The sequence below is a fragment of the Lethenteron reissneri genome, chromosome 13 (genome assembly GCF_015708825.2).
Source record: "Lethenteron reissneri isolate LAM-NWPU_2019-01 chromosome 13, ASM1570882v1, whole genome shotgun sequence".
Taxonomy (NCBI): Eukaryota; Metazoa; Chordata; class Hyperoartia; order Petromyzontiformes; family Petromyzontidae; genus Lethenteron; species Lethenteron reissneri.
In genome coordinates, this window is record NC_083791.1 from 5196584 (window position 1) to 5222662 (window position 26079).

At 50.6% G+C, this 26079-nt stretch overlaps 1 protein-coding gene across 3 annotated transcripts in view; it reads right to left on the reverse strand.

The window, feature by feature from the left end:
* Window positions 1–26079, reverse strand: part of LOC133342023 (homeobox protein Meis3-like) — a 173360-nt gene that overhangs the window by 16211 nt on the left and 131070 nt on the right. For all 3 annotated transcript variants that reach the window (XM_061550895.1, XM_061550896.1, XM_061550897.1), the window contains 4 exons: window positions 15848–15980; window positions 12439–12533; window positions 10308–10445; window positions 2799–2909 (listed from right to left, as the gene is read on the reverse strand). In XM_061550895.1, coding sequence (XP_061406879.1) covers window positions 2799–2909; window positions 10308–10445; window positions 12439–12533; window positions 15848–15980 — 477 coding nt within the window. The remainder of the gene's footprint in view (window positions 1–2798; window positions 2910–10307; window positions 10446–12438; window positions 12534–15847; window positions 15981–26079) is intronic.

The window sequence follows — 26079 nt, forward strand, 5'->3', positions numbered from 1 at the left end:
TCGTCGCGGTGTTTCTTCGCTCGACGATGCGACGGCCACGAAATAATAAGAACAATGCACAAAAAAGCCGCCGTAATGCAAAGTATTTTGCACGAGGCTGTCTTGCACACGCAGCGGCGGCGGCGAGTCGCACTCGCAGCGACCGCACCGGCAAGACGCGGCGATTCGTTGTGATTACGGCGCACAACAAGTTAACGACGACAGCCCCCCCCTCCCCCTCCTCCTCCTACCCCCCACCCGCGCAATGCCGCTCTGTTCAAAAGACGCATTTTATGAACAATTTATCTGAAAGAATCGGCACGCCGCTGTGCGGTAGCCAAAAGCAGGCGCTTCATTATATATGTAAATGTTCTGTTCTCTCCGGGGGAAGCCAGGCAAAAGATGCGGAGAGGAGGGAGGAGGAGGAGGGAGTGGAGGATGGGGGGGAGGGTGTGAGATGTGGGGGGAGCCAGGGGGGGGTGAAATGTGATGGGGGGGAGAGAGACAGAGCACTTGGCAAACGCACAATGCCACAAACAACACATTAGAGTTAATTAAAATCACAAACCATGCACGGCCCGGCACGGCACGCTTTCTCAGCTGTTACAAACACACATTATGCTTTGCGATGTCTACTGAGCTGGTAAATGAAATAACAAATGTCTTAATTGCACCCTCGTCATTTTGCCGGCGACGGCGTAATTTGCGAAACCGCCGCGCCGTAAACCCCCACGCCGCCTCGCGCTCCCCTCGCCGTCGATCTTGACGCGGCCGTCAGCGCGGTCACTCCATCAGCATCGCGCTCGCACGCACCGTCTTAATGTTCACTGTCGAAGAGCTTTTTTATTAATTTCTTTACTCGCGGGCTCGACGACACACACACACGCACACAAAACACCGGGCAATGTGTTGTCGTACAGCCTTCCTCAAACATACGTGGCCGATAAAGAGAAGCAGACGTGCCAATGTTTTTTTTTATCGCTTCAGCAAACGCGCAACAATGCTGGCTGCAGCTACCGCCGAAACGACGTTTTGGGTTCCGTCTCCGGCAGTCCGCCGCGCTGCAGCAACGCTAAAGTGCCGCGTCAGTTCACGCGACGGCGTTGATTCATTGGCCCATGTTGGGTGGAGGAGGGTGTATGACACACATTGCATTTTGCGCGATCCGACACGAACAATAAATTACCAACGAATGTGCGTTTCCGTTCTTAAAACACCACCCGGCGCCTCCATTTCAAGTCACCCAGCGTGCAACTGTGCACGTGGTTATTTTTGTTTTAGTCGCGTGCACGTGACCTAGCAGGGACCCTCTCTTTTAAGTTGACAGATGTGTCGGAAAAATAAATGGCAGATACAAAGCACAATCGTCAAGACACCGCCCTAAAAGGGGAAGAAAAAATATCATTTTTGCGTAGAGCTCCTTCTTTAAGTCTGTGCGATGAATAAGGGTCATTGCATGAAACGTTGCCCATTGAGGATTTATTGTGCGTGCTTGTGACGCAGTTTTGTTTTTGTGTAATTTCGTCCGAAAAAACAGGGAAATGTTTCAAAAGGCAGCAAAGGCCATCACTTTGAATGAATGCAGATCACGTAAAAAATTGCAACATCTCAATTTATTTTTTGTTTGTAAAAATAAAAACCCACCAACAAAAGAATAATGTAAGGATCCTTGTTCACTTTCATCTCTCTCCGCCCTCAAAAACAAAAACAGCGACAGCTTGAAAATGAAGGCGGCCGGATGAAGCAAACAAAATTAAACTTCACAGGCAACCGAGAGCCAAAATATCCCTCTGTTCAACGGGCACGGATCGCTCAGGAAAGAGGTGATGCATCAACAACTACGTCTCGAACGACACAAGCACAGCCCACATGCTTTTCTGGATTTCCTTTCTAAACTCAGCAATATTTCCAACTGAATAATTTTTTTTATTTTACCAAATGAAGGCCCACCGAGCTGTGTAGCTCTTTTTCAGAAGCGTCCTGGCCACAAATGATAGCCCAGCGAAGTGGCTTATCACGTGGAAATGTGTAGCAGCCAAACACTCGCGTGACGTTGATTCTTCCAGATGGAGGGAAAAACCGGAGGACCCAGAGAAAAATCCACATGACCACGGGGAGCAAGAGAACATGCAAACTCCAAATATACAGCTGGCATCAGGGGTTGGGATCGAACCCACGACCTCATGCATACCAGCACATTCATGCCCTCCCAACTCTCTCTTGCTTCACCTGCGTCGGCAGTCTGGAATGCGGCTTCTCAAGCCATGGGTCACGGGCCCCTCGGAGCGAGTTGCACCGACTGACATCAACGTGGCTGTTCGTCTGATGAAGCTGGTTGTAATAACTGGCCAAACGTCGTACTCCGATTGTAAGTGTTGTAGCTTGGCTCTCCAACACACCGGTGTTGCTGTATTAGTGACGAATTGGCCACGTTCTGTTTACGTGACAAACCTTACCAATTAGCTGTGGTGGCGGGTTTGACTACGCATTTATATTTCCGCGATCTAACCCAAAAAAACCTGTATTATGGATGACGTTACACGGCACTGCACGCACATTGCAACACCCCCCGCCGCCCCGCCCCTAGCCTTGCTTGGGCCAGATTCAGACGCGTTGTGAGTCCACCGTTGCACGGCTCCGATCTGGCTCGGCTCGGCAAATAGCCGGTGGGGGGAAACAACCACCCGGGGTGCGCCGACCCCCCACGCTGCCTCGGATGCGGCAGGCGGGGAAAAAAAATTGTGTACGTGAGGTGCGGCCCGCATACGCGAGCGAGTCCCCACCGGAGCCGGCGTGGACGGGAGGGGAGGGTGCCTCACCACAATGTGCTGGAAGAGCCAGGAGCGCATGATGCCCGTGGCGTGCTTGGGCAGCACTCCGCGCTTGCTCTTCATCTTGCGGTCGTCGCTCTCCGAGAGATCGCACTCCGCCTGCGCGCCCACCCACGGACGAACACACGCGCAGCAGAGACAACAACAACGCCCCCCGCGCCCGACCACGGCTTGTTAGCAGGGTCGAGCAGCGGCGGTGGCGCTGCTTCGCTCGTCCTCTAGTCCAGCGCCGTGATGACGGTGAGGGATCGGTGGATCGCAATCACTCGCGAAAACTCGCGATCCGCAGGCGTTGAGGTCGCCATCGCCAGGTTTGCCAGCGTAGGGCGACCCAGGCGATGTACAGGGAGTGTTACACAAAGCTACTCCGGTTCCCTCCCAAACATCCCAAGATAGGACCGCAGAGCTTAGGCAATTGTCGGCACTTTTGTCCGTGGTTTCCAGCGCCTCCGAATATAAATGTCTCCCTCCGAGAGTGAACGAAAACTGTGCGCGTTACAAATGATAATATTTTCTATTTTTTTTTTTATCGTTGTGCCGCTGACCGAAATTTTCGTTAAAAAACAACTGTTAAGGGCCGGCACGGCACACGGACAAAGACAAAGATCCCCCGTATAACCTTAATAAACTGTTGGGGGAAAAGCACCTATGAAGGCCGGTAAAGCACACGAGGGGGTGGGTGGCCAGAACCACGCCCTGGCCGCCTCATTTGAGTCTGAGTCGACCCAGGGGAAGCCCAGGACCAATTCAGATAATCGTCACTGGTGTTGGCCGTCAGCGGGAATTGAACTCGGGTCGCCGGGTTCGTAGCGGAGCGCAATAACCACTACACACCCGCTCCCCAAACGCACACACACATGCGCGCGCATCGTGGGGAGGTAAACGTAGTATTTACTCAATGCTGTGTGTTTTGGACAAGAACAGTGTGCGATGCGGGATGGGATGCTAGCCTGCTCGACGTGGCCTCAAGTTACACGCCCGCACCAAAAACGCCCGCAAGATTCCTGGAACACGAAAATTAAACGAGGACGCTAATCCCGACGGTGACGTCCGCCGCGCGTGGAGTCTGCGCGGCGCTTCAAGGCCGACCGCTCGGCCTGAGGACCGGCGTTAAAGAGATATGCGTCAACAAAATCGAGCCGATTCTTCCGCGTTCCGAAATAAGCCGGCCGGGGATTTGGAATGAGCGCGGCGAAATGTCAGAAACGGGCCCGCTTTAGACGGGCCTGCCTCCGCGCAGATTAACGGCGCACAACGGCGAGCGGAGCGCGCGAGAAGCAAAAAAAAAGACGACTTGTCTTGTCGACGGTCAAAGACGACGGGGGGTTGGGGGGGGGGACATCAAAGGCCCCTCTCGGCTGCACGTCGACTCGCGCCGACGGGAAATGTTTAGATTCCGATGAAAATTCCCGAGCGGAGCACCCTGCCGGCCGACCGGCCGCCTTCAAAGCCGGAGCTATTCGCAGCGCGCGGGGGGGCGGGTGACCGTGTTTGTTGTAGAATTAACTCCTTTTGCGGGCCCAAAAAACGCGGCCGTGATGTTTCTTTTCCTGACGAGCGCCTAGCGTTTGCTGTCCGTCACCGTTTGTCCGTTTCAGGCCGCGGGATTGACGTTCCTGCGACGGTCAAAATCCGCGAGGGCGTTCCCCCGTGGCTGATGGTGAAACGGGCTTCCCGTGAAGGAGCTTTAAGCGAGTGGCAGTCAGGCTTTGTGTTTTGTTCGGTTGTTAAAATAGAAAAAAAGTGAATTGGTAATAAAGGCGATGGTGGTAAAGTATGTTGTACAGACGTAACAAATCGCGTGTGGGATGGCTTAACCCGCCGCAGCCCAAATGCTAAGATATCATGAGCAACAGTGCCATTTACAGTCCAAAAAACTCAACACATTTGTCAAAACCACAGCCGTGAAGAGGAAAGATTACACGATAGACAAGACGTCGGTCAATGATCCTTCTTCATAACAGGTAATAACAAAATAACTTTCTTTACCGAGAAGGTAAATTGCCCAAAATATCACCCATTATATATTTTGTTCCTCTTGAGGGCAGCGTAATTGACAATCGTTTCGTGTCGTTGCTAACAGTGCTTGTGCACCACTGCCAAAGCCAGTGTGACGAGGCTTTCCATTACAGATCAAGACATTTTATTTCGGCGCTTGAATCACGCATTATACTTTCACTGCCATTGCTCGACTAGAATAACATTCTCACTGACTCATCACGTGATGACAGCAGCTGCATTTTTTTTTTGTCCGCAGAAATGTAAGAAAAAGGAACCTTGAAAATGTTGACTTGGCTTGCCTTCTTCGGTGAAGGGAGAAATAAATGTTTAAAAAAAATCAAGGAAAAACCCTCCTTTTTCTACTTCCGTCTAATCGAAACCGTGTACGATCACTGATGCGACAACTTTTCGAATCGTTGACACAATATGCTCGGCAGACGATATAATCAACGTCGTGCTCAGGATTTGTCGGTTTTCGCCGTTGAAAGCTTCGTTGCTCAAGGAGGTCGTCGGCGCCTCTCAGGGACAACGCGGCCTTGACCAACCCCTACGCGAGATTAAACCACGAGTGGGCCCGTCGTCTCAGCTAGGAGCTCCTCCGTCAAGTTCTCCGCATTCACCAAAAAAAAAATAGAAGGGAACTCACCCAACCAAATTCGTGAATTCGTTAGACAGGGGCGTGACGACACTTCAACGGTACGTTATGTATGTACGTTGAACTTCTTTCGCACTGCACATAGCCAACCGTGCTAAATAGCTCTCTTTATTTTACCAGCTAAGGCCCACTGAGCTATGTCGCTCTGTTTCAGAAGCAACCTGGCTATCACAAATGATAGCCCGATGAGGTGGCTTATCACGTGGAAGTTTATAGCAGCCAAATACTCCAAATGCATGTTGATTCTAAACGTGGAGGGGAAAACCGGAGGACCCGGAGAAAAATGCACGCGAACACGGGGAGAACACGCAAACTCCAAAAATACAGGTATCAGGGTCGGGATGGAACCCACGACCTCCTGCATACCAGGTGAGGTAGTTAACATCTCACCACCCTGGTGCCCCAAATCAAAGGTGCGATGGCCGAGAAATCCCGTCGCCGCTTGGCCCCTCGCCTTTCGCGATTTACCACTGCCGCGTTTGTAAAAAAAAGAACCGGGCTGTGTGCGGGTGACCGTACGCAAATGGAGCCGAGTCCACGCTCTGTCACGGTGTAACGGTGAGCCGCCACGGGAATCGCAATCCAGAGGTCGCCGGTTCGGTCCAATCTCCCGGCGGGCCAGGTGAAACCGTTTGGGTTTCGCCACCCCCTCCCTGCCCCAACAACTCTCCCCCATAATCAACGTTTTTGGGTTTAGATCACGTTATTTATAAATGTGTCGTAACCCTCCACCACCCGACACGGCCAATCAGTAAAAAAGTGTCACGTTTACAAAAGACAAATAGTTCACTGCTTTAGCCCACCAGTGAACTAATTGTCTTTTGTCAACGTGACACTTTTTTACTGATTGGCCGTGTCGGGTGGTGAAGGGTTACGACACATTTATAAATAACGCGATCTAAACGCAAAAACGTTGATTATGAATAATATTGGTCGCGAAAGCCTGCTACGTGTTAAACTCTCCCCCAATCTCTGTCCATACCGTAAGTGGGTACACACCGCGGGAAGTTGCAGTGCGAAGGTCACGTGCGGTGTCCGACCACCACGGAAGAGCCGGCTCTCCAGTTGAGTGGTGCGAGCGAGCGATCGCAGGGATGCAACTCAATCTTTGCCACCTTAACACCGAGCCTAAAACTATGAATACGCATCTTTACAAAATAATAAATTAAAACTCGATTTAGATTTTTTTTCGTAAAAGCGTCACTTTGATGCAGAGCCGTACGCTCCGGTGTGAAAAACCTGCATCTTAAAAATGGCACTACGTGGGCAGAGGTGGCCAATTATCACCCGATTAATGACCCTCAATCAAGCCTGTCAAGACGAGTCTGACGAGCAGCCCGCCTCTGTTGCGAACTTTGCCGCCACGTTCCTGCGGCCGCCGCCGCCGCCTCCGTGGGAATTTTCGGGCGCCTCTCGGATGGGATTGTGTCGATGCTCAGTTGACGCCCGTGGCAACGGCTCGACTCATTAATTTTGGTATCTATTTTATTTGGAGAGAAATGGGACTCGCGCGTGGCCATCAGCAGCTGGGTTACCGCGAGCCACCCAACCCCGCAGGAGACCGGGGGGATGGGGTTAAGAGTTGCGGCAAAATGGGAAAAATGCTGAAACGGGAAGTTAAAAACGTGGACGCTATCGTAATTTGCACTTGCGCAGCTCCGCAGCAGCAACGGTGCCTGTGGAAGCGCGAGCGACGGTAATTAGCGGAGGATGGCTGACGCTCCCCGTCACTGTAAGATGTTTTTTGTTCATGTTTTTGTTTTTTGTTTGTTGCGGTTGCACCCGATTCAAGAGCCGAATGGCTCACAGGGCTATACCTAATAAATGAACTTGAACTTGAAGAGCGGGGAGCTTGGATCTCGAAGACTCCGTTTTCCCAGTTCCTCCGTGCCACTCGCAACAGCCTCTCGGCTTCACTTAACCACGCGGATTACGACTCTCCAGCCGCTTGCGAAGGAGAATTTTCTGTTCCTGTGCGTTGCAATTAACGTGACGAAATCCCCCACCCTTCCTCTTCTTGTACAGAAAGCATAAAGTAATCATCGTAATTGCTTACCGGCTCCTACTTGGCAAGCTCATTAAAACGCATTATTCTCTCGCGCGCTCTCTCGCTCTCTCTCTCTCTCGACGCAAGCGGCCGTTGATACGGGTGTAGTTTGGTGCTAAGCTTGGCACAGCGCCCCATGGTACGTGTAGCCTGCGAACACGTCAGCGGCAGTGCCGTACACCCACTCATTATGTTGACATCATCGCCGCAACAGGTACTCATCTTAGGCCAAGTCAACCTAGAGATTGCCCACAACCACGTCAGGACAGTAGCTGCCACTGATTTTTGTGCCAGGAATTAAAACTGGAACGCTGCGGTCTTCATGGCAGTCCACAAACGACAGACAGTTGGGGCAGGTGCTGTGAGCGAGCGCTGATGAAGGTCGCCACGGCACACACGAGGGATGGGAGGCCAGACGGCCGGACGCCTCTGTATCCCGAGTGCTCACGTTTACACACCGCTGGTTCCAATATTCGCCGCTGTTATTAGTCACGAGCGGGAATCGAACTCGGGTCGCCGGCTTTTTGTGTGCAGTGCCGCAAACCATTGCTCCACCGCTCTTCAAACACACACACACACTCACGTACGTACGTACGTACACATATGGAGCAATGCGCACACAGATACAGAGCAATACTAATACTAACAAGTCCGCATAGCTCATAGAAGAAGCACTCGCTCGATACAAACGGTCAACACGACACCGGGAAGATTCAGTGCTCAGCGCGATCATTTCCTCGCAGAGTCAGAGTCTGGGCATTAAAACGTTCATCACGGAGGGACAGGGCACCCGTGCCAGTGGTTGCCTGGAGACCGAACGCCTGCCATTCTAACACTAATGAAAAGCCGCGATCGGGAAATCTGGGGGATTTGGGGCTAAAATCTCGCGTAATTAAAGGTCCTGCACCCACAGTGACCTCCCCAGTTTCGGCAATAAAAAACGTGCGAGAATATATTCTTCGCGCTTTGCGAGTTTGGTGAATTAATATCGGCGAGGGTTTATTAGGGCAATAAGGGGGGGGGGGGGGGGGGGGAAGAGGACGCGGTTATGAAAATTGACGACGACCGAGGACGACAAAAAACAAAGGCGTCGACGGGACGCCGGCAGGGGTAAGTGGCCTCTAACAGCGGGATTTTGATTGTTTAGTTTAATTAATGGAAGATTGACACGGGCTCAATCAGAAACAACAAATGTTTCCACCACCAAGTTGGGCTGGGCTAATTATCGCCGGCAGAGTCGCTTCGTCGTCCCCAACGAGTGTCGGGGTGGGGGGGGGGGGGCAGTGGATCGCAGGAGCCGATATTAAAAGTGCGACACCGCAGGGGCGCCAATCAGCAGCACGCGACGAGCGCGCCCTGCTGCTCTTTTTAAAAATAATAATTATTGTTGTTGCTGTTGTTGTTGTTACGAGAACAACGTTATTACTATTATATTTTACCCAGGGAAAGCATCGCCGAATCTCCGGGCTCAATTTTTCGGGGGGGCCTCGCGAAAGCGTGTCGTCGCAGGGGACGACGGTGGGCGCACGAGTTTTATAAACGGAGGCAATTTTTTCTTTCTCTCCCATGTTTGGCCAAAACTCGGGAGCGCGACGCCGGCACGCGGCTTCTACCCTCGTACGGAACGACGTCGCGGCATCCGCGGTGAAGTGGACAACGCGCACGCGTTGGTGAATGCGCGCCTGCGCGCAGGACAAGTGTGGCACAGCAGCTCTGTGAGTGAGTAGCTCAAAACAAACTCACGTCCTGTTTACAGCCCCGAAGCAGCGGTGGGAAATACACATTCCTATGGCGGGGCCGAGTCTTTCCAATAGGACAACCAGCGTTTACTTCCCCAGAAAAAGTGGTAACTATTTTATCGCCCCACTACTTCTGCGAGAGTTCCAAACGGATTTTTCGTCTCGTTACATGGTGCCCAGAGCACAATCAAGATATAACTGGGCCATAAAGACAATAATGCCATTCAGCGGTATTTGTTAACTGAGCCTGACACTGCCGATGAGACGCTAAAAGTCGAAACCATATCCAGAGTTTGCTCACTTGAACAAATGCTGTCTGGAAAACCAACGGTCTCATGGAATCCAACGTATTTATTTTTACTACTTACACGGGCCAACTGAAACGCCTTCTGCATCTATATCCTCTAACCACGTGTACACGTACAGGGATACCCCCCCCCCCTTGATTTACGTTTCCCCCTTTCTACATAGTTTCGCAAAATAACACCGTCGCTTCATTAACACCGCGACCCGATTTGTGTCGCCTCAACCCACGCTCTCTCCACGCCGACAGCATCGTCCGTCCTTGCACGTGCACCTTCGCACCCACCCCCCACCCACCCTGTGAACTGCATTGATGCACCGCGTTTTGATGTACGTGTGTTGAACTTCTTTCGCACCATACGTAGCCAACCGTGCTAGTTGGAGGTGCGGGGGAAGGACAACACACTAAACACAAAAAGCATCCCCAGACACAAACCGGGGCATTACTCTGCCTATGTAAATAGACTTTACGCAGTTGATGGGTGCAGGGCCCCAAAAGGTAGGAAACTCCAAGTGCCTCCCAGCAAACCGCACGATCGAAGCTGCAGCAACGATCGCTAAGTGCGTAAAGCGTTTCCCTCTGCGTCGAGCGAGGCAAATTTACGAGAGAGCGCGGCAGCGCGGACGACGCTCCGCGGATACGGGAGGAGCGCTGCGCGTGTGTTGCCGCATGTTGCCGCGTGTTTTGCCGCGTGTTGCCGCGTGTTGCCGCCTGTTTTGCCGCGTGTTTTGCCGCGTGTTGCCGCGCCAACCTGGTGAGCCGTGGGCGAGGGGAGGTGGCCGAGGTGGTTGAACGACTCGAGCCTCTCCTGCGGGGACCGCGTGCGATCGCCCGTCATGCCGCACTGCGGGCCCAGCGAGAGAGGCTGGAAGCAGGAACGGGAGCCCCCCTGAAAAACAAAATGGAGATGCCCGCCCCCACCGACCCCACCAATTAATTATTATATTACGTGCATTGGAGAGGTCTCCACGTGTCCCAAAAAGCCTAGCAAGGCCAGATGGTGGGATAGCGTTGGGGGGGAAGATCTTGGAGGTCGCTGTGTATCTGCTGGACAGACGCTGGTGGATCTGGTGGAGGAGAGAACGAGTTGGCAATGGAGGTGCGGTTGGTGGTGGTGGTGGCGGCGGTGATTGTGGTGGTGTTGGTGGCTTCAACAGCTTTGGCCACAATATCATCTTGATCCGATGTTTCTGTTCAGAGCATCTCACCACGTGGACATCACTTGGTGGTAGGCGTGTCTAAAAACACCATCCAAGTACCACCCCCTCGGATCGCCATGGTTACTACCCATCAATTTTTTTCGTTGATTCCTCCACGCACTTTGAGGACTCGGTCCACCAGACACCGACTGTTTAGTCTCGTCCTGCACACCGCGTTCAACCACCACCACCGCCGCCGCACCGCAGGTCACAACACTTCTCTTTCTGCATTTCCTTAGCAGCACTACGCTTTGGAATTCCCTCCCATTGCCTCCTTTTCAAAGTTCTTATAATAACCTCGCTCAATTCAAGAAATTCGTGAACTCTTATCTGCTGCAGCAATGGATAAGCAACGGTTGACGATAAAGGTGGCGGAGTGATGACGCAGTTAAATTTCGATTTAAAGCTTTCGTGACTGCAGGGATTCATCTTCTTGGTTCTTTCTGTAAAGTCACGTAGAATGGAAATAATAAAATAATAAAAATAAAACATAATAAAATAATTCTCACGACGTTTCGGCCACAACGCAAGCAGCCGTCCTCAGGTGGAGAGCAGGTCTGTCGAGTGAATGATTCAGACTCTGTCTACTCGACAGACCTGCTCTCCACCTGAGGACGGCTGCTTGCGTTGTGGCCAAAACGTCGTGAGAATTATTTAATTATGTTTTATTTGTATTATTTTATTATTTCCATTCTACGTGACTTTACCGAAAGAACCAAGAAGATGACGCAGTTGTCAGCGCATGACGCCAATTACTGGTCCCGGGCATCCCCAGCCGCTTCACAAACCCGTGATCGCCAGAATGGCGAAATATGGCCAAACAAGCCCCCCACCGCGATTGACGAGTCCTGGGGAGGGGCTTCATCCAGCAGTGGATTGACAAAAGGGCCGTTACACAAACCGAGCGAGACGGAGATGAAAAATTGATATCGGGGGCACCAACGGACACAGCGCGCCTCGAACAAGTCGAGGCAATGTACGTTGAAATTCCTGCGCACCGTACGTAGCCAACCGTGCCAATAAGAGGTTGCGGAAGAAGGTTTTGGGTTGTGGTCGTGTCCCATTCTCGGCCCGCTCCCGGAGCATTGGTGGAGTTTTGTCTGTATCCAAGGAGACGCTTCCTTGCGTCTGTATTCAGGGCAGCCGCATCGGTGCGCGCGTCTGTGAATCTTTGTACGCGTACAGCCGCGATTGCCAATCACTGCTAGGCGAGGGACTCCACCACGCCACGTGGGTTCAACGAAGAGAGGGGGCGTAAACCGGGCAGCAGGATAAAGCAAGATAAATGAGGAAGCCACTTGAGCAATGGACTTTTAAATCTATATTAAAGTAATTTCTTTCGAACTGCTTTTTGCATTTAGTTTGTTCCCCTTCCCCCGCATCTCCGATTAGCAGTTGGTTACGTACAGCGCGAAAGAAGTTCAACATCCACACATACAGATGGCCATGTTACCATACGCAATTCCAATTGAGTAATCTTTTGCATCGGGATGTTTTGGCCGATGCCAATTAAGACTGCAAGAGTTGTCTTATCTATGGCAGGAAACCAGAGGAAACCCACACAGAACAGAGAGGTTAGAACATACAAACTCCACGCAGAAAAGCAACCTAGTAGGATATAATCGAACCCAGGCCACTGCTTGGCAGGGAGGCGCAGGTCTTACGGGAACACGAACGTCTCACCGTGGAGTGTTGCCGTCGACTCGCTCCTCCGCCGGCCGGGGTGGCGGGGCTCTGCAGGGTGAGCACCAGCGACGTCGGGAAGCCCCCGTCTCCTCCTGCGCACATGGCACAGCGCCGGCCGTTACTCGCTCGCTCACTCCGCCGATCCTTATCAAATGACGTCACGAAACAGCCCTGAATGAGCCCACGGCGGTTCCGGAGCCGCAGGTGACCGACCCCTGGTCTACCCGTAGACAAACCGCTGTTGTAAACCGCCTGTAGGGTGGGGGGGGGATGGGCGAGTTGCACCTCAACTCGGATGTAAACTTGCGACCTTCCGATTGCGAGCCACCAGGCAGGGATAAAGAGCAGCGCAACATATTTCAGGTGCTATGAGACATCTCCTTTACCAGTGGCAAAAATATAGTAGTAGGTTTTTACCCTTTCAACTGTACCAACTGTACCAGTTGAAAGGGTAAAAACCTACTACTATATTTTGCCACTGGTAAAGGAGATGTCTCATAGTGTAAATGCTTACCCCGAGCTCTCAATACTCTGGTAGTGCGCTGTCTTTGAGTTGTACGCCTTTTGGCGTCATCTGGTCCAACACCAATGGAGACTAGGCTCTAAGAAAAGCTGTCTCGGGTGTGGACCAATCAACTTCAAGGACAGTGCATATCATTACCATCATCAGAGTTGTTTCTTTTTGTTTGCATTTTGACTGCTTGTGTTGTGGTTATTGCAAACATGATGCCTTTGTATAAAGGTGTCAGTTTTTGTACCAGTTGAAAGGGTAAAAACCTACTACTATATTTCAGGTGATTTATGCAAAAGGGTTGTATCATCACGAGAAACACGTCGCACAGAGCCCAATCCGTCTACGCTTGATGATCGAAGCAGTCATCATGGCAAGATGTTATCTACCTCGCCTGGTATGCAGGAGGTCGTGGGTTCGATCTCAACCCTGACGCTGTATATTCAAATCTAGATTGTATATTTGGTGTTTGCATGTTCTCCCCGTGGTCGCGTGGATTTTTCTCCGGGTCCTCGGGTTTTTTCCCTCCACATTTATAATCAACGTGCGTTTAAGAGTATTCCTCTGCAATACATTTCCACGTGATAAGCCACTTCGTTGAGCTATCATTTGTGATAGCCTCTGAAAAAGAGCTACATAGCTCAGTGGGTCTTACCTGGTGAAAATAATAAAATTGTCTAGTTCATAGCTCAGTTTAGCCGAACTCCACAAAAAAACGAGCGTGGCTTTATTAACGCTCGTTTTTCCGGGCGGTACGCGAGGTTTGGCCAAAGGACGACCCCCACCCCCCCATCCCTGCTGTGACCATTTAGTTGCCACATTGTATGGTGCAGCCATTAGCCATGCACTGCTTATTATCATGATCTAAACATTCCCTTCTTAATTACTTTGCTCGCAGCGTCCTCCGTCTGTGCAAGAAGTTCACCTCCTCGATTACCCCCGTATAACCACGGCTCGACGTCTCGCCTGAGATCTCCCGGAGTGCCGCGAGTGTTGGCTTGGAGTGGGGATTATCGGTGTTCTTAGGTTCTTTCGGTAAAGTCACGTAAGTAAAAAAATATTAAAATTACTAAAAGTAAAATAAATAAATAAAATAAAAAATCACGACGTTTCGGAGGCAACACAAGCTTCTGTCTTCAGGTGGAACCGTCACAGCACGATAGCTGTATTTACTTGATACAGCTATCACAACACTTGATACAGCTATCGTGCTGTGACGGTTCCACCTGAAGACGGAAGCTTGTGTTGCCTCCGAAACGTCGTGATTTTCTATTTTATTTTAATTTTACTTTTATTAACTTTAATATTTTTTACCTACGTGACTTTACCGAAAGAACCTAAGAATATGAATACTTGCAGTCACGAAAGCTTCAAATTTGGGATTATCAGTGTTCGGCACTGCCACTGCAGAGTAACAAGGCACGTGTCTATCTGTCGTCACTTTTTTTGCTGTTGTACCCTATATTCATATAATGCCATGAACAGGTTTATTACAGTCACAATGTATTTTATTTTTTATTTTATTTTTCCTTACAGTCACGAAAGCTTCAAATCTAGAATTAGTCACAATGTAGTGCGTGAGGGATCTGGCTGGGCGCTGAAATAATTCCCGGAACAGCGTTCCGGACTGTCCCGGATGAAATTAAGGCACAAGGCAAAACCGCACACGGTTTATGAGCTTCACCCGTGGTCCATATACTTCTGGACGAAGGCCTCCCGCGTAAAGCTGCTATCCCCGACGGTTCGGCAGTGCCCATCATCGACCTCGCTCCCCCGCGCGCGGGCCGATCTCGCCGCTTCACGTCTGCGATGGCCACACCCTTAAAAACGTTCGCTCCTTTGGGCCCCCGATCCCATCACCGGTGTTCTTCAGTGGCCATCACATCTAATTTCGCCGCGTCTTGCCCAAGCCCGCTTTTACTTTCCGTCGCAGTCATTACGAATGAAACTAGGGCAGCAACACGGCCCAAACAAACAAAAAAACTGGGTCGATGCAACTGCAACATGCAACATTAAAACGAGGGCCATTCGGGGGAGAAAGAAAAAGATTGAAACTGAGAAATTAAGAGGAACGCGTGGCGCGCGCTCAAGTTGTACTCACGGACACAGCAGCATGTGACGAAAATGGTTAAGCTCGCCCCTGGCGTTGCTTGGCCACCAAAGTCAGATTCAGATGTCTTGGGAGGCCAGAGTTTCATGGTTTGCGACAAAATAGCCGCGGTGGAAACCCACCTGTATGGATTCAGGGCCCATGCACCGGCTCGGTTGTGCCAGTGGAAAAGGACTTGATGAGAAAGTAAAACTAAACTTAATCTATTTTTTTATTTTCGTAGGCAAGGCCCATTGAGTTAGATAGCTCTTTTTCAGAAGCAGTTTCAGTTTTCAGTTTCATTTATTTGGTATAGTCATGTGAGCCATTCGACTCTTGAATCGGGTGCAACCGCAACATACAAAAAACAAAAACAAGAAAACATCTTAAAGTGACTATGTGACTATGTGCAAACAGAAAATCCAGGAAAAGACAGCAAAATATTCCAGAAAAAGCACCGTACACCAACGAGATCTGGTACCGGAATTACGATAGTGGATCGCACAGTTTTGACAATAGACCTGGTGCGACACACAGCAAACTGGCTATCACAAATGATCACTCAACGAAGTGGCTGATCACGTGGAAATGTACAGCAGCCAAATACTCTCAACGCACGTTGATTCTAAATGTGGAGGGAAAAACCGGAAGACCCGGAGAAAATTCCACGCCACCACGGGGAGAACGTGCAAATTCTAAATGTACAGGCGTCAGGGTCGGGATCGAACCCACGACCTCCTGTACGCCAGGCGAGGTAGTTAACATCTCGCCACCGTGCCGCCCACACCTGCAATTGGAAACCACACCTGCCATCGCCGCTTGCGCTGGACTCATCTTCGCATTCCCATGATGCATCGCGGCTCCCACGACTCCCTGGCGGTGTGGAGGACCAAGGTGGCATTCGGTGGAGCTGGCGAGGTTGGCCAGAACGTTGACCGGCTGGACGCACACACAACACACACACACAACACGCACACACAACACACACACACAACACGCACACACAACACGCACACACCACACACACACAGCATGCAACATGCAACACGCACTACACACGTGCAAGGATCGCCACCTGTCCCGGGTTTCACCCGGTACAGTCTGGGAATCGGCATCTGTGTTCGGGCGGCAGAAATGTATTGGTACCGAGATCTGGTACCGGAATTACGATAGTGGACCGCACAGTTTTGACAATAGACCTGGTGCGACTGAAAAATATGTCCGGTTTGGTCTACAGTGGAAAATGTGGCAGCCCTACACACCCCACAACACACACACACACATCACGGCTCGGACTATTGGTCAACCAAGTCGATGAATTGACTCACAATCGTAATCAACTACTTATTTTGTGGTCGCTTTTCGGGCCAATATAAAATGGAGGCCACCCCCAACCGACCTGCCTCCTGAAGGCAGGAAACCCCCAACAAGCCACGTCCAACGGTGACGCATTTGATGATGCCAGTGAGATCGACCAAGCCCCACCCATCACCTCCCGTCCAGCAACACGCACTGGTAGGAAACGAGGAGAGACATTTTTCTCTTCAACCATTCTTGTGTTCCCTGATAAGTAAAGTCATCAATCTGATTATCAAGAGAATAATCCACGAGTTAAAGAAACGGATGGCCCAGCTCCTCTGGGTAAGTGTATGAAATAAGGGTAACCGTAGAGTCAATATGGCAAAGCACAGCAGAACGTACGGCGAATACCGTGCGTGTGTGCGTGCGCGCGCTTCAAATACGAACTGCTGATGGTGGGCGTTTTCTTACTACGGTACTTTATTATCCCAGAACATACTCTCACCTCGCACCACACGTCCCATTCATCACGGTTTTACTTTTAAACCCGAGACATTAAATCTGCAAAACAATTCTCGTTGAATCACCCGAAATGTTTTTTTTTTTATACAAATTCATTGCCTCCGAGCTGCACGTTATAGATTCATACTGGGCATTCCACTCTTATAAAGTATTCCAAACTGAAATCTTTCAATCTACATGGCGATCAACTTCACACCCGTAGGCCCACAGCTTGCCCAGGGGCTTCCAGTATAATTTACAGGCCCGAACAGCTTCACCCTTTGCCGTTACGAGACATCTACAAGTGGCAGGGTGGGAGTCCCCTTCACCTCTGAATCTCGGAACGCGCAAACGGTTCAGCGTTCATGTTATTCAGAGAGGCATAGCGCCGTTGTTTTTAAAGACATTGCGCTCACCGCAGAGAACTGTAGTGACACGTCAAAACTGTGCCACACGTCCTCCCCGCATGGCCTTCTGGGAGCCTCAGTACCGATAAAAAAAAAAACTGATGACGTACACAAACGTCATCGAAATGGGAAAAGGGTTAACAGACTGACACAGCCACCCCACCCCAGCACCCCCCCCCCGGTCCCTCTCCAAATACCTCGCGCGAGGCTTTGAACACATGACCGAGGTTCTTAAGCCCTCTTCTGGGCGGGGTGGCAGCCTCCCCACACTTCATTTTGAATATTCGCCAAACCCCAGGCCCCTTTGAAAGGCGAACCGTGAGACGACCTCCGTCGTGGGTGCTGACCCCTCACCCCGTGGGTCACCTCCGAGGTCACAGCTGGTACCCGACGGCAACTCTGTGCTCGCACGGTCCTGGCGCGGCAGACTTGCCGTTTGCCAAACCTCTCGAAACGACATGCGCTGACGCTTTGCCGGGGAACTCCTTCCAGACGCCGCCTCGTGTTTTAAAGAGCCCCGGACACGCAACCCGGCGACGTCCAACAAACTGGTCTTTTTATTTTACCAGGTAAGGCCGACTGAGTTGGTCTGCGAGTGTTCTGCAAGACGAGCAATTTTTTAAAATAAATATTAATTTGATAAACGAGCGAGGTCTTGCAATACGAGTAGTACGCGTATACGCTTTGTCTGCCGAGCGTCACGTGATCACAACTGATATACGAGTGCTTTGGATTACAAACACGTTTCCGGAACGAATAATGCTCGCAATCCAAGGTTTTACTGTACTTTGGAGGGAAAAAAGGAGGACCCGGGGAAACATCCGTGCGACCACAGGGAGAACAGGTAAACACCAAATATATCTAGCCGTCAGGGTCAGGATGGAACCCATGACCTTCTGTATACCAGGCGAGGTAGCTGACATCTCACCACCATGGCACCATGACGTGCTCTCGTGTGTAACTCTGTTTCGCAAAGTATATTTTCAAAAGGTCTCCTTTAAAAACGTATTTCTCTGGATTACAAGATGCAGTTTTTTTCCAATAGTTTTATTAAGCGAAAGTTTGGGGTTGCGGCTCATAATCTGCTGTGTGGCCTGCAACCTGGAACCTGGACACGAAGCTTACCACTGCGCTCAATGGACACGCCACTCAGTTCTACACGCCACTCAGCCTTCGTACAAGCCCGACAGCGCGTCACCACCCGGCCTACGCACCACCGCTCATTCCGCCCAGCGGATTTTATCAGGTGGCTGGAGAGAAAACTGTTTGGCTGTTACGCGACACAAACTCATTACAATTTCATTCATTTATTTACGGAGTTCTGCTTATACCTGCTTTGACCGGGAGTGTAGCGGTGTTGAAATGAGCAGCGTTGTGCATCATCCGTGAGACAATACAACGTTGCTGCTATATTTCGATTTAAAGCTTTCGTGACTGCAGGGATTCATCTTCTTGGTTCTTTCGGTAAAGTCACGTAGGATGGAAATAATAAAATAATAAAAATAAAACATAATAAAATAATTATCACGACGTTTCGGCCACAACGCAAGCAGACGTCCTCAGGTGGAGAACAGGTCTGTCGAGAAGACAGCGTCTGACTCTGTTTAATTTTTATTATTTTATTATTTCCATTCTACGTGACTTTACCGAAAGAACCAAGAGGTTGCTGCTATATTTTGTCCTGGCAACTGTATTCCACTCGGTCCCGAGTGATGATACTGCAAATTTACCCGCGCCGTATTTGCGCGTATTTAACGTTCTAAGTGCTTTCAAAAGGACCCGAGGGTTGTGGGGCGCGTCTTACTTTGCGGTGTGTCCTTTAATCCGCACGGTAGGCAAATGAAACGGCGACAAGAGAAGACCGATGAACTGCGAAGCAAACACTCCTGCCGAGAGAGTGTCAAAAAAGGTCGCTTTCCGATATTAATCTCTACAAAGTAAATTTCACGGGCCAATAGAATCAATCGATCGGTTGTCCTCACCACTACCTCGCATGAGGATTTCAGAAAAACCCAGGCCGCAATATTTCTCCCCACCGAGTGACGTTTGCACAAGTGAACGCAAGGCCCGATTAACTGTTAATAACACAGCTCTCCTCCCACGTGGGGCCGTGGGAGATGGTGGCAGCCTCAGGGAGGAGTCGTTACACACAAAGCGCTTTTCCCAAATGAACCAAAATACCTTGCTGATCTCGTCAAGAAGCGTAAACCATCACACGAACTCCGATCGTCCTCGCAGCAGCGGCTTTTGACTAGCCGTCGAACAAAGACGGTCGCTGCATCGCGCGCTTTCAGATGCGCTTCTGCAGCTGTCCGAAACACTCTTTCTTCCGATATTAGAATGCCGCTGGAGCTATGTAATTTTAAATACAGTAAAACCTTGGATTGCGAGCATAATTCGTTCCGGAAACGTGTTTGTAATCCAAAGCACTCGTATATCAGTTGTGATCACGTGACGCTCGGCAGACAAAGCGTATACACATACTACTCGTATTGCAAGACCTCGCTCGTTTATCAAATTAATATTTATTTTAAAAAATTGCTCGTCTTGCAAAACACTCGCAGACCAAGTTACTCGCAATCCAAGGTTTGACTGTATAGGTTGAAAACTACTTTCTTTAGAACTGCTTTTTGTGTTTAGTTTGTTGCCCTTCCTTCCGATGAGCACGGTTGGCTACGTATGGTGTGAAAGAAGTTCAACATATATACATCCAGAAGCGGACTGATAACGGCTCACGATTATTCAAATTCACGTGCAGTGTTTGGTTCAACGTATTCAATTCGATGTCGATTATGGGCCATAGCCGGAGCCAGGGAAAGAGGCATGGAGATGTTAATCCACACCTGCCAGAGCAAGCGACGTTCGGCCAATTCTCTGGTGTGGCAACGCTCGTGTCTGCTCTAATCAAGGACGGAATGAGTGCGGCAAAAAGTTAATTTTCAATTTCGAGAAATTCTAATAAGCAGTCTTAACAAAAAAAAATCACTTGAGTGCGAAAGTTAATTATAAATTATAGCCCTTGATTGTCTCAAGTTTCACAATTACAACTTGGCACAAAAGGAGACGCATGCAATTTTGTGGTGTCTTCCACGGAGCAAAGCCCCCTTTTAAAAGAAACGTTTTGCAGAAAGCCATAAAACAATTACACAAAACTGCATCTTAAAGGAAACGCGTGAAATCAAACTGTTTGGCAAATCACCGTAATGAGTTCGTTTATTAAATCTGTACGCACGGCTTTTTCCTTTTTCTTTAAGTTGCATCTAATCTAGGCAAACTCAACGAAAACTTAATTATTTTTTTATTCTACAGTACCAGGTAAGCTATGTAGCTCTTCTTCAGAAGCAACCTGGTCTCAAATGATAGCTCAATGAGGTGGCTTATCATGTGGAAATTTACAGCAGACAAAAACTCTAAACGCGTAAGGATTCTAAATGTGGAGGGAAAAACTGGAGGATCCGGAGAAAAATTCACGCGACCACGGTGAGAGAAAGACACGCAAACTCTAAATATACAGCAGGCGTCAGGGTCGGGATCGCACCCACGACCTCCTGCATACCAGGCGAGGCAGTAAACATCTCACCACCCTGGCATCCCTAATCGGAGGTGGGGTGGCTGAGAAATCCCGTCGCCGCTTGGCCCCTCGCCTTCCGCGATTTACCACTGCCGCAAATCCTCTCTAAACGCGTGATTCTAAATGTGGAGCGAAAAACCGAAGGACCCGGAGAAAGATCCACATCACCACGGGGAGAGAGACACCACACACTCCAAATAAACCAGGCGTGAAGGTCGGGATCGAACCCACACCCTTCCGCATACCAGGCGAGGGAGTCAACATCTCGCCACCGCAGTGCCCTTGGCTTCAGACCAGCGCACGCTGACACCACAAACCACGAATTTAGTGCAAGCATTTTAATTGCCTCGAATAAAAAAAAATGCCGATAATTAAAGGAGCCCTGACTGAGTGCATCCCTCCTGGGTAAAACAAAGCCACGTCGCCACTGAATGAAAATTCCTCGGAAGCAAAAGCTCTAACAAATTGCAGGTCGGGAGAATGTTTTTTCAATGTATGTGCTTGAGATTTAAAACTAAGGGAAAGAAAACACATTAGATGTGCGATTTGTTTATTTTCCACCGGTGCACAACATGTACCGTAGCCTTAAGTGGGCATCACCCTGCGTGCCACTTGTGTTTGAGACGGAGTAATTTTTCAAAAGGCTCGATTGAATCAACTGCAGTCAGCTCTGCAATGTGACACCGCGTGCGGTTTCTGGCACAGAGGGGATCGGCGCACGAAAAACATATTATTACTACTACTACTCTGTGCCAAAATGTTGAGAGCACAACCGAGTAAACACCAAATCCTTTCTGATAAAGCGTTCAAGAAGTGTTCGTAATGAATGCCGAGCGGTATACAAGATCGCGCAGGCAACAGAGAGCCCGAGCCTAATCGAGGGAACAACCACAACCGCTGACATCGCCACATGCACTGCCATCGTGACCGCCGGCCACCAAGATCACCACCGCCACCGCCACTCGTACTATCACTGCGTTGGCCATAACCACTGCCACCACGACTAACACCGTTACCGCCACTGCTAGCACCAATTCCGTGACCACCACCATGACCGCCACCGTAAACACTACCATCACCAACGGCATCATTACCATCACCATGAGCACTGCCAACAACAACAGCACCACCACCACCACTACGAGAAAAACCCCCAGAGCCGTCACCACCACTGACACTGTCACCATCACCACTACCACAAAAATCCCCCATATAGCCTTTAACAGACTGTTGGGGCAAGTGCTGTTAGCGAGCATCTATGAAGGCTGTCACGGTACACAAGGGGGTGGGTAGCCAGCACCACGCCCGGCCGCCTTTGTCTCCCTAGTGACAATGTTTTACCCACCACACCAGGACCGGTTCAGATAATCGTCACTGGTGTTGGCCGGGAGCGGGAATCGAACTCGGGTCGCCGGGTTCATAGCGAAACGCGCTAACCGCTAGACTACCACTCCCCACACCACGGTTACCACCACGAACACCACCATCGTTACCATCACTACCCCAATCACCACCCCATCACCGCCACCAGCGCTGTCACCACCACAATCACCGTCGTCACCCCCACCACTGCCACCATCACCACCACCGCCACCACCACCACCCTTCAATGCCGAGTCCGCATGATAAACGGCAGAACAATTTTGAAAGCCGGGGGGGGGGGGGGCGAAAAAAAACGCAGCGCGCATTTCACGGCGATGGCCGCAGCGGCTCGCGGCTCGCGACGGCGCCGTCAAGTAAACAAGGCGTAATGATTCGGAGCGAGGGGAGCGGAGGGACCCCTCCTCCTCCTCCTCACGCTCGCCGCGAGGACAGTGGCCTGCCTCCGCACCTCCCGGGAGCGGCGCAAGGAGACGGGGGGAGGAGGAGTGAGGGGGACGGTCGCGTTCCCGTGGCGACGAGACATTAGCGGGCTCAACCCCCAGCACCTTGCCTCCTCCGCGTGCCCACCGCCCATGGGCAACCGGCGGCACCCCGCAAGCATCCCCCCCCCCCCCCTTCCTAATGTCCTCTAATGTACGAAAGCGAAACTGCGGGGACGTCGGCGTCGCAGGTCACGTATGGAAAGTTCAAAACATTATATTACACTGCGGTGACCAAACGGGTGGGAGAAATTGAACGCGCTCCGTGATGGAACGCGCACGATCTTGCTCGTTGCGCTGGACGGGCCCTCCCGCCATGGCGGGCCGCAACGGGTGCTACTGCCTGTAACGTCCGGGAACAGACCCAGCGGCAGTTGTTTATTAGCAAGGCCGACTCTGCCGATGAGACCCCAGAACGTTGAAAACCCGTCCAGACCATGCTTACTGTTAATTTATCAGTGACAGCAAGAATGGTGGAAAAAAAAAAACTTCATTATGTTATTTGAAATGACATAAGTTTGGGAATTAACCACCAGGAATGTGCCCAATATTGTGAGATCAGGGTAGCCAAGCCAGTTCCGAGCCTGGCGAGTATCTTACTTGCACGAGTGCTGCTCGCGAGGTGACCAGGAGATGACAGCACAAAAATGTAGTCTTGAATCTATCTGTACGGAGCCTGGCATGTTACTACTTGGCATACGGCGGTGGGGGGGGGGGGGGGTTGGTTTCATCAAGGTACTGCGGTGTCCTCCCACATGTCACGGAATCTGTACAAACATCTCAACACTGGCTCCTAAAGAGGAATCCTGGGACTCGGCCAGTGTTTCCTGTGTATATAATTGGCATCGCGATGAAAATAATTCAGGGGTATATCTCCAAAGATCAATGGGGGACTATTCTATGACACGCAAGTAACGGCTTTGAATTAAACCTGAAATTAAGAGTCACGCGCAACCTTTTGAATTGTATTTAAGCACTTTTTACAACTGCCTCCCCGAAGAGGTACACTTTTAAAGCGCTATTTTTTGTTTTAGTATTTTTTTCCGCTGTGTTGGGATGCATGCTGTGTGTGTACGGGAGCCGTAGTGCAGCGGTTAAGAGAGCTCCGCCACAAACGCGGGGACACGAGTTCGATTCCTGCTTATGGACAACACACGTGACAATTATCTGAACCCGTCCTGGGCCTCTCCTAGGTAGTCTCAGCCTCAAATGAGTACCCGGTGCTGTGTGTAAACATCGCAAAGGAGACAAAAGCGGCCTGACATGGTGCTGGCCACCCTAAACTATGTTTTTATTTTATCAGATAAGGCCTACTGAGCTGTATAGCTCTTTTTCAGAAGCGACCTGGCTACCACAAATGATAGCTCAACGAAGTGGCTTATCACGTGGAGATTAATAGCAGCCAAATACTCTGAACGCCCAACCCTTCGTGTGCCGTGCCGGCCTTCACTGGTGCTCGCTAACAGCACTTGCCACAACAGTCTGTTAAGCCTACATGGGGGATCTTTGTCTTCGTGTGTGTTGGGAGCAGCCATTTGCCGAATTTTTCCGTGAATGCGTAACAACTCCTCGCCCTCAAAAGTTTGTGTGCCCATCACTAATGCACTCGCAAACTTAATGCACTTTTAATGCCCCTCACGCTAATGGCTTTTTTTTTTGTCCGAGTAATTAATATGCAAATCCCAACGATTCTATTTTCATCAAGGCAACCGTTTTAATTGCCTTTTGCCGAAAATGGTGTAGCGTTAGTCCGAAGTGATTTCACATGTCATTGACCCGCGATTGGTAAAATCGAGCCCAACACGCTGACACGGGCCTTCGCCACAAGACAGCCTCATTTGCATATGCATATCGCGTGTGCGGCGGGATAAATCACCGCCCTGCCCGGGCCCCCGAGAATGCTAATTTTCGACTAATTCATGCAAATTGGCGCACGCACCGCGGCGTTTTACACACGCGCCGGGGGCGGGGGTCAGCCGGGGTCACGTAGTCCTTTCACTCATCCTCCTATCCCTCACCTTTATCCCGACGAAAAGTCAAACCACTTACACGATGCCATCCGGGCTCCTCGCCCGCGGGTGACGGCTGCCCCCCCCCCGTGCTTTACACGAACACGCGACGCCATGTCCTGCCTGCCCCCCATCCCCCACAGCCCCCCCCCCTCGCTGTCGCCGAAAGATGCGCGCAGCAACGTGTCGCGCTCGCGCCACGCTCGGTGGTGCGCGAGCGGTCGGACTTTGCCCCCCCCTCACCTCCCGTCCGCAACTTTGCCGTCGGACGACGAGAGCGACGTGTAACTTATTTCTGCGCTCCCTGTAGTCCGCGAGCCCCACACAACCAGGTGTCTCTCATGTCGCTACCACCACCTGAGTTGGCATGGCGAACCGGCGGGTTACAATGTCTCCCTGTGGCCAACAACAGTTTATTATTTTGAATGGCAATTTAAAAGGAGCGTTGAGGTTATCAAATAAAAAAACACGTAAATAAATGGGCACCACTAAAGATGTGCCCTGCCAACCTTGGGTGGTGCTAATTTCTCTGCGAGCAGCTCGCAACTGAAAGGTCACAAATTCAAATCCGTGTTGGGGCTGGGGTTGGCTCTCTGCCCGTGCGTCGATCCAATGTCAAACACATTCGCCACGGTGCCCAGAAAAAGTAACAGACACAGCCAAGAGAGAGCGCAACTGCATCTTTAGCACGGGAGGGTGCGCGGCCAAAAATATATTAAATGAGGGTTCAACGTGAATCTCCCCCCTCCGGCTTCAAAAATAAAACGACGCGACCAAAAAAAGCGCTTCCCCCATTTCTATCGCGGCAAAAAAATTGCCGCGTCGCAACGTGCAGTGTGAGTTTCTCTCGAGCGGGCGAGTTGGTCTATCATGCAGGGGGGATGTGTGCCGCACACAGAACGTGATTCGCCGTGATTGATTTGGGGGGGCGGGCAGTGTCTCCCCTCCCTCCCCCCCCCCCCAGTTTTAATACCACCAACTTTTGAGTCAATTAAAAAAATATTTTCGCATCAAACGGCACGGCGAGATAATACTCGCGGCGATGTTTGATGAACCCCAAACGTTTGGGCGATAACCAAAATGTTTTAACTCGCTAACAGATTCCCCCCCCCCCCCCGCCTTTATTGAGTTTGTTATGTAATTTATTAATTAACCAATTTAATGCCTTTAATTTATGGATTGATAGGGGAACACACATGTGGAAATTACACACGAGCACTTTGCACAATTAGACTTCCACGTAAAAGGTCATTAAACACAACTGTACTTCCGGTTCTATCCGACAGTTTACTTTGAAATGTCGTCTAATTAACAGTGTTGGATAGACTGAAAGCGCTGGAATACACAGTCCACCAAATGGTTGCAGCGCATCTTCAGCAGTACCAATTT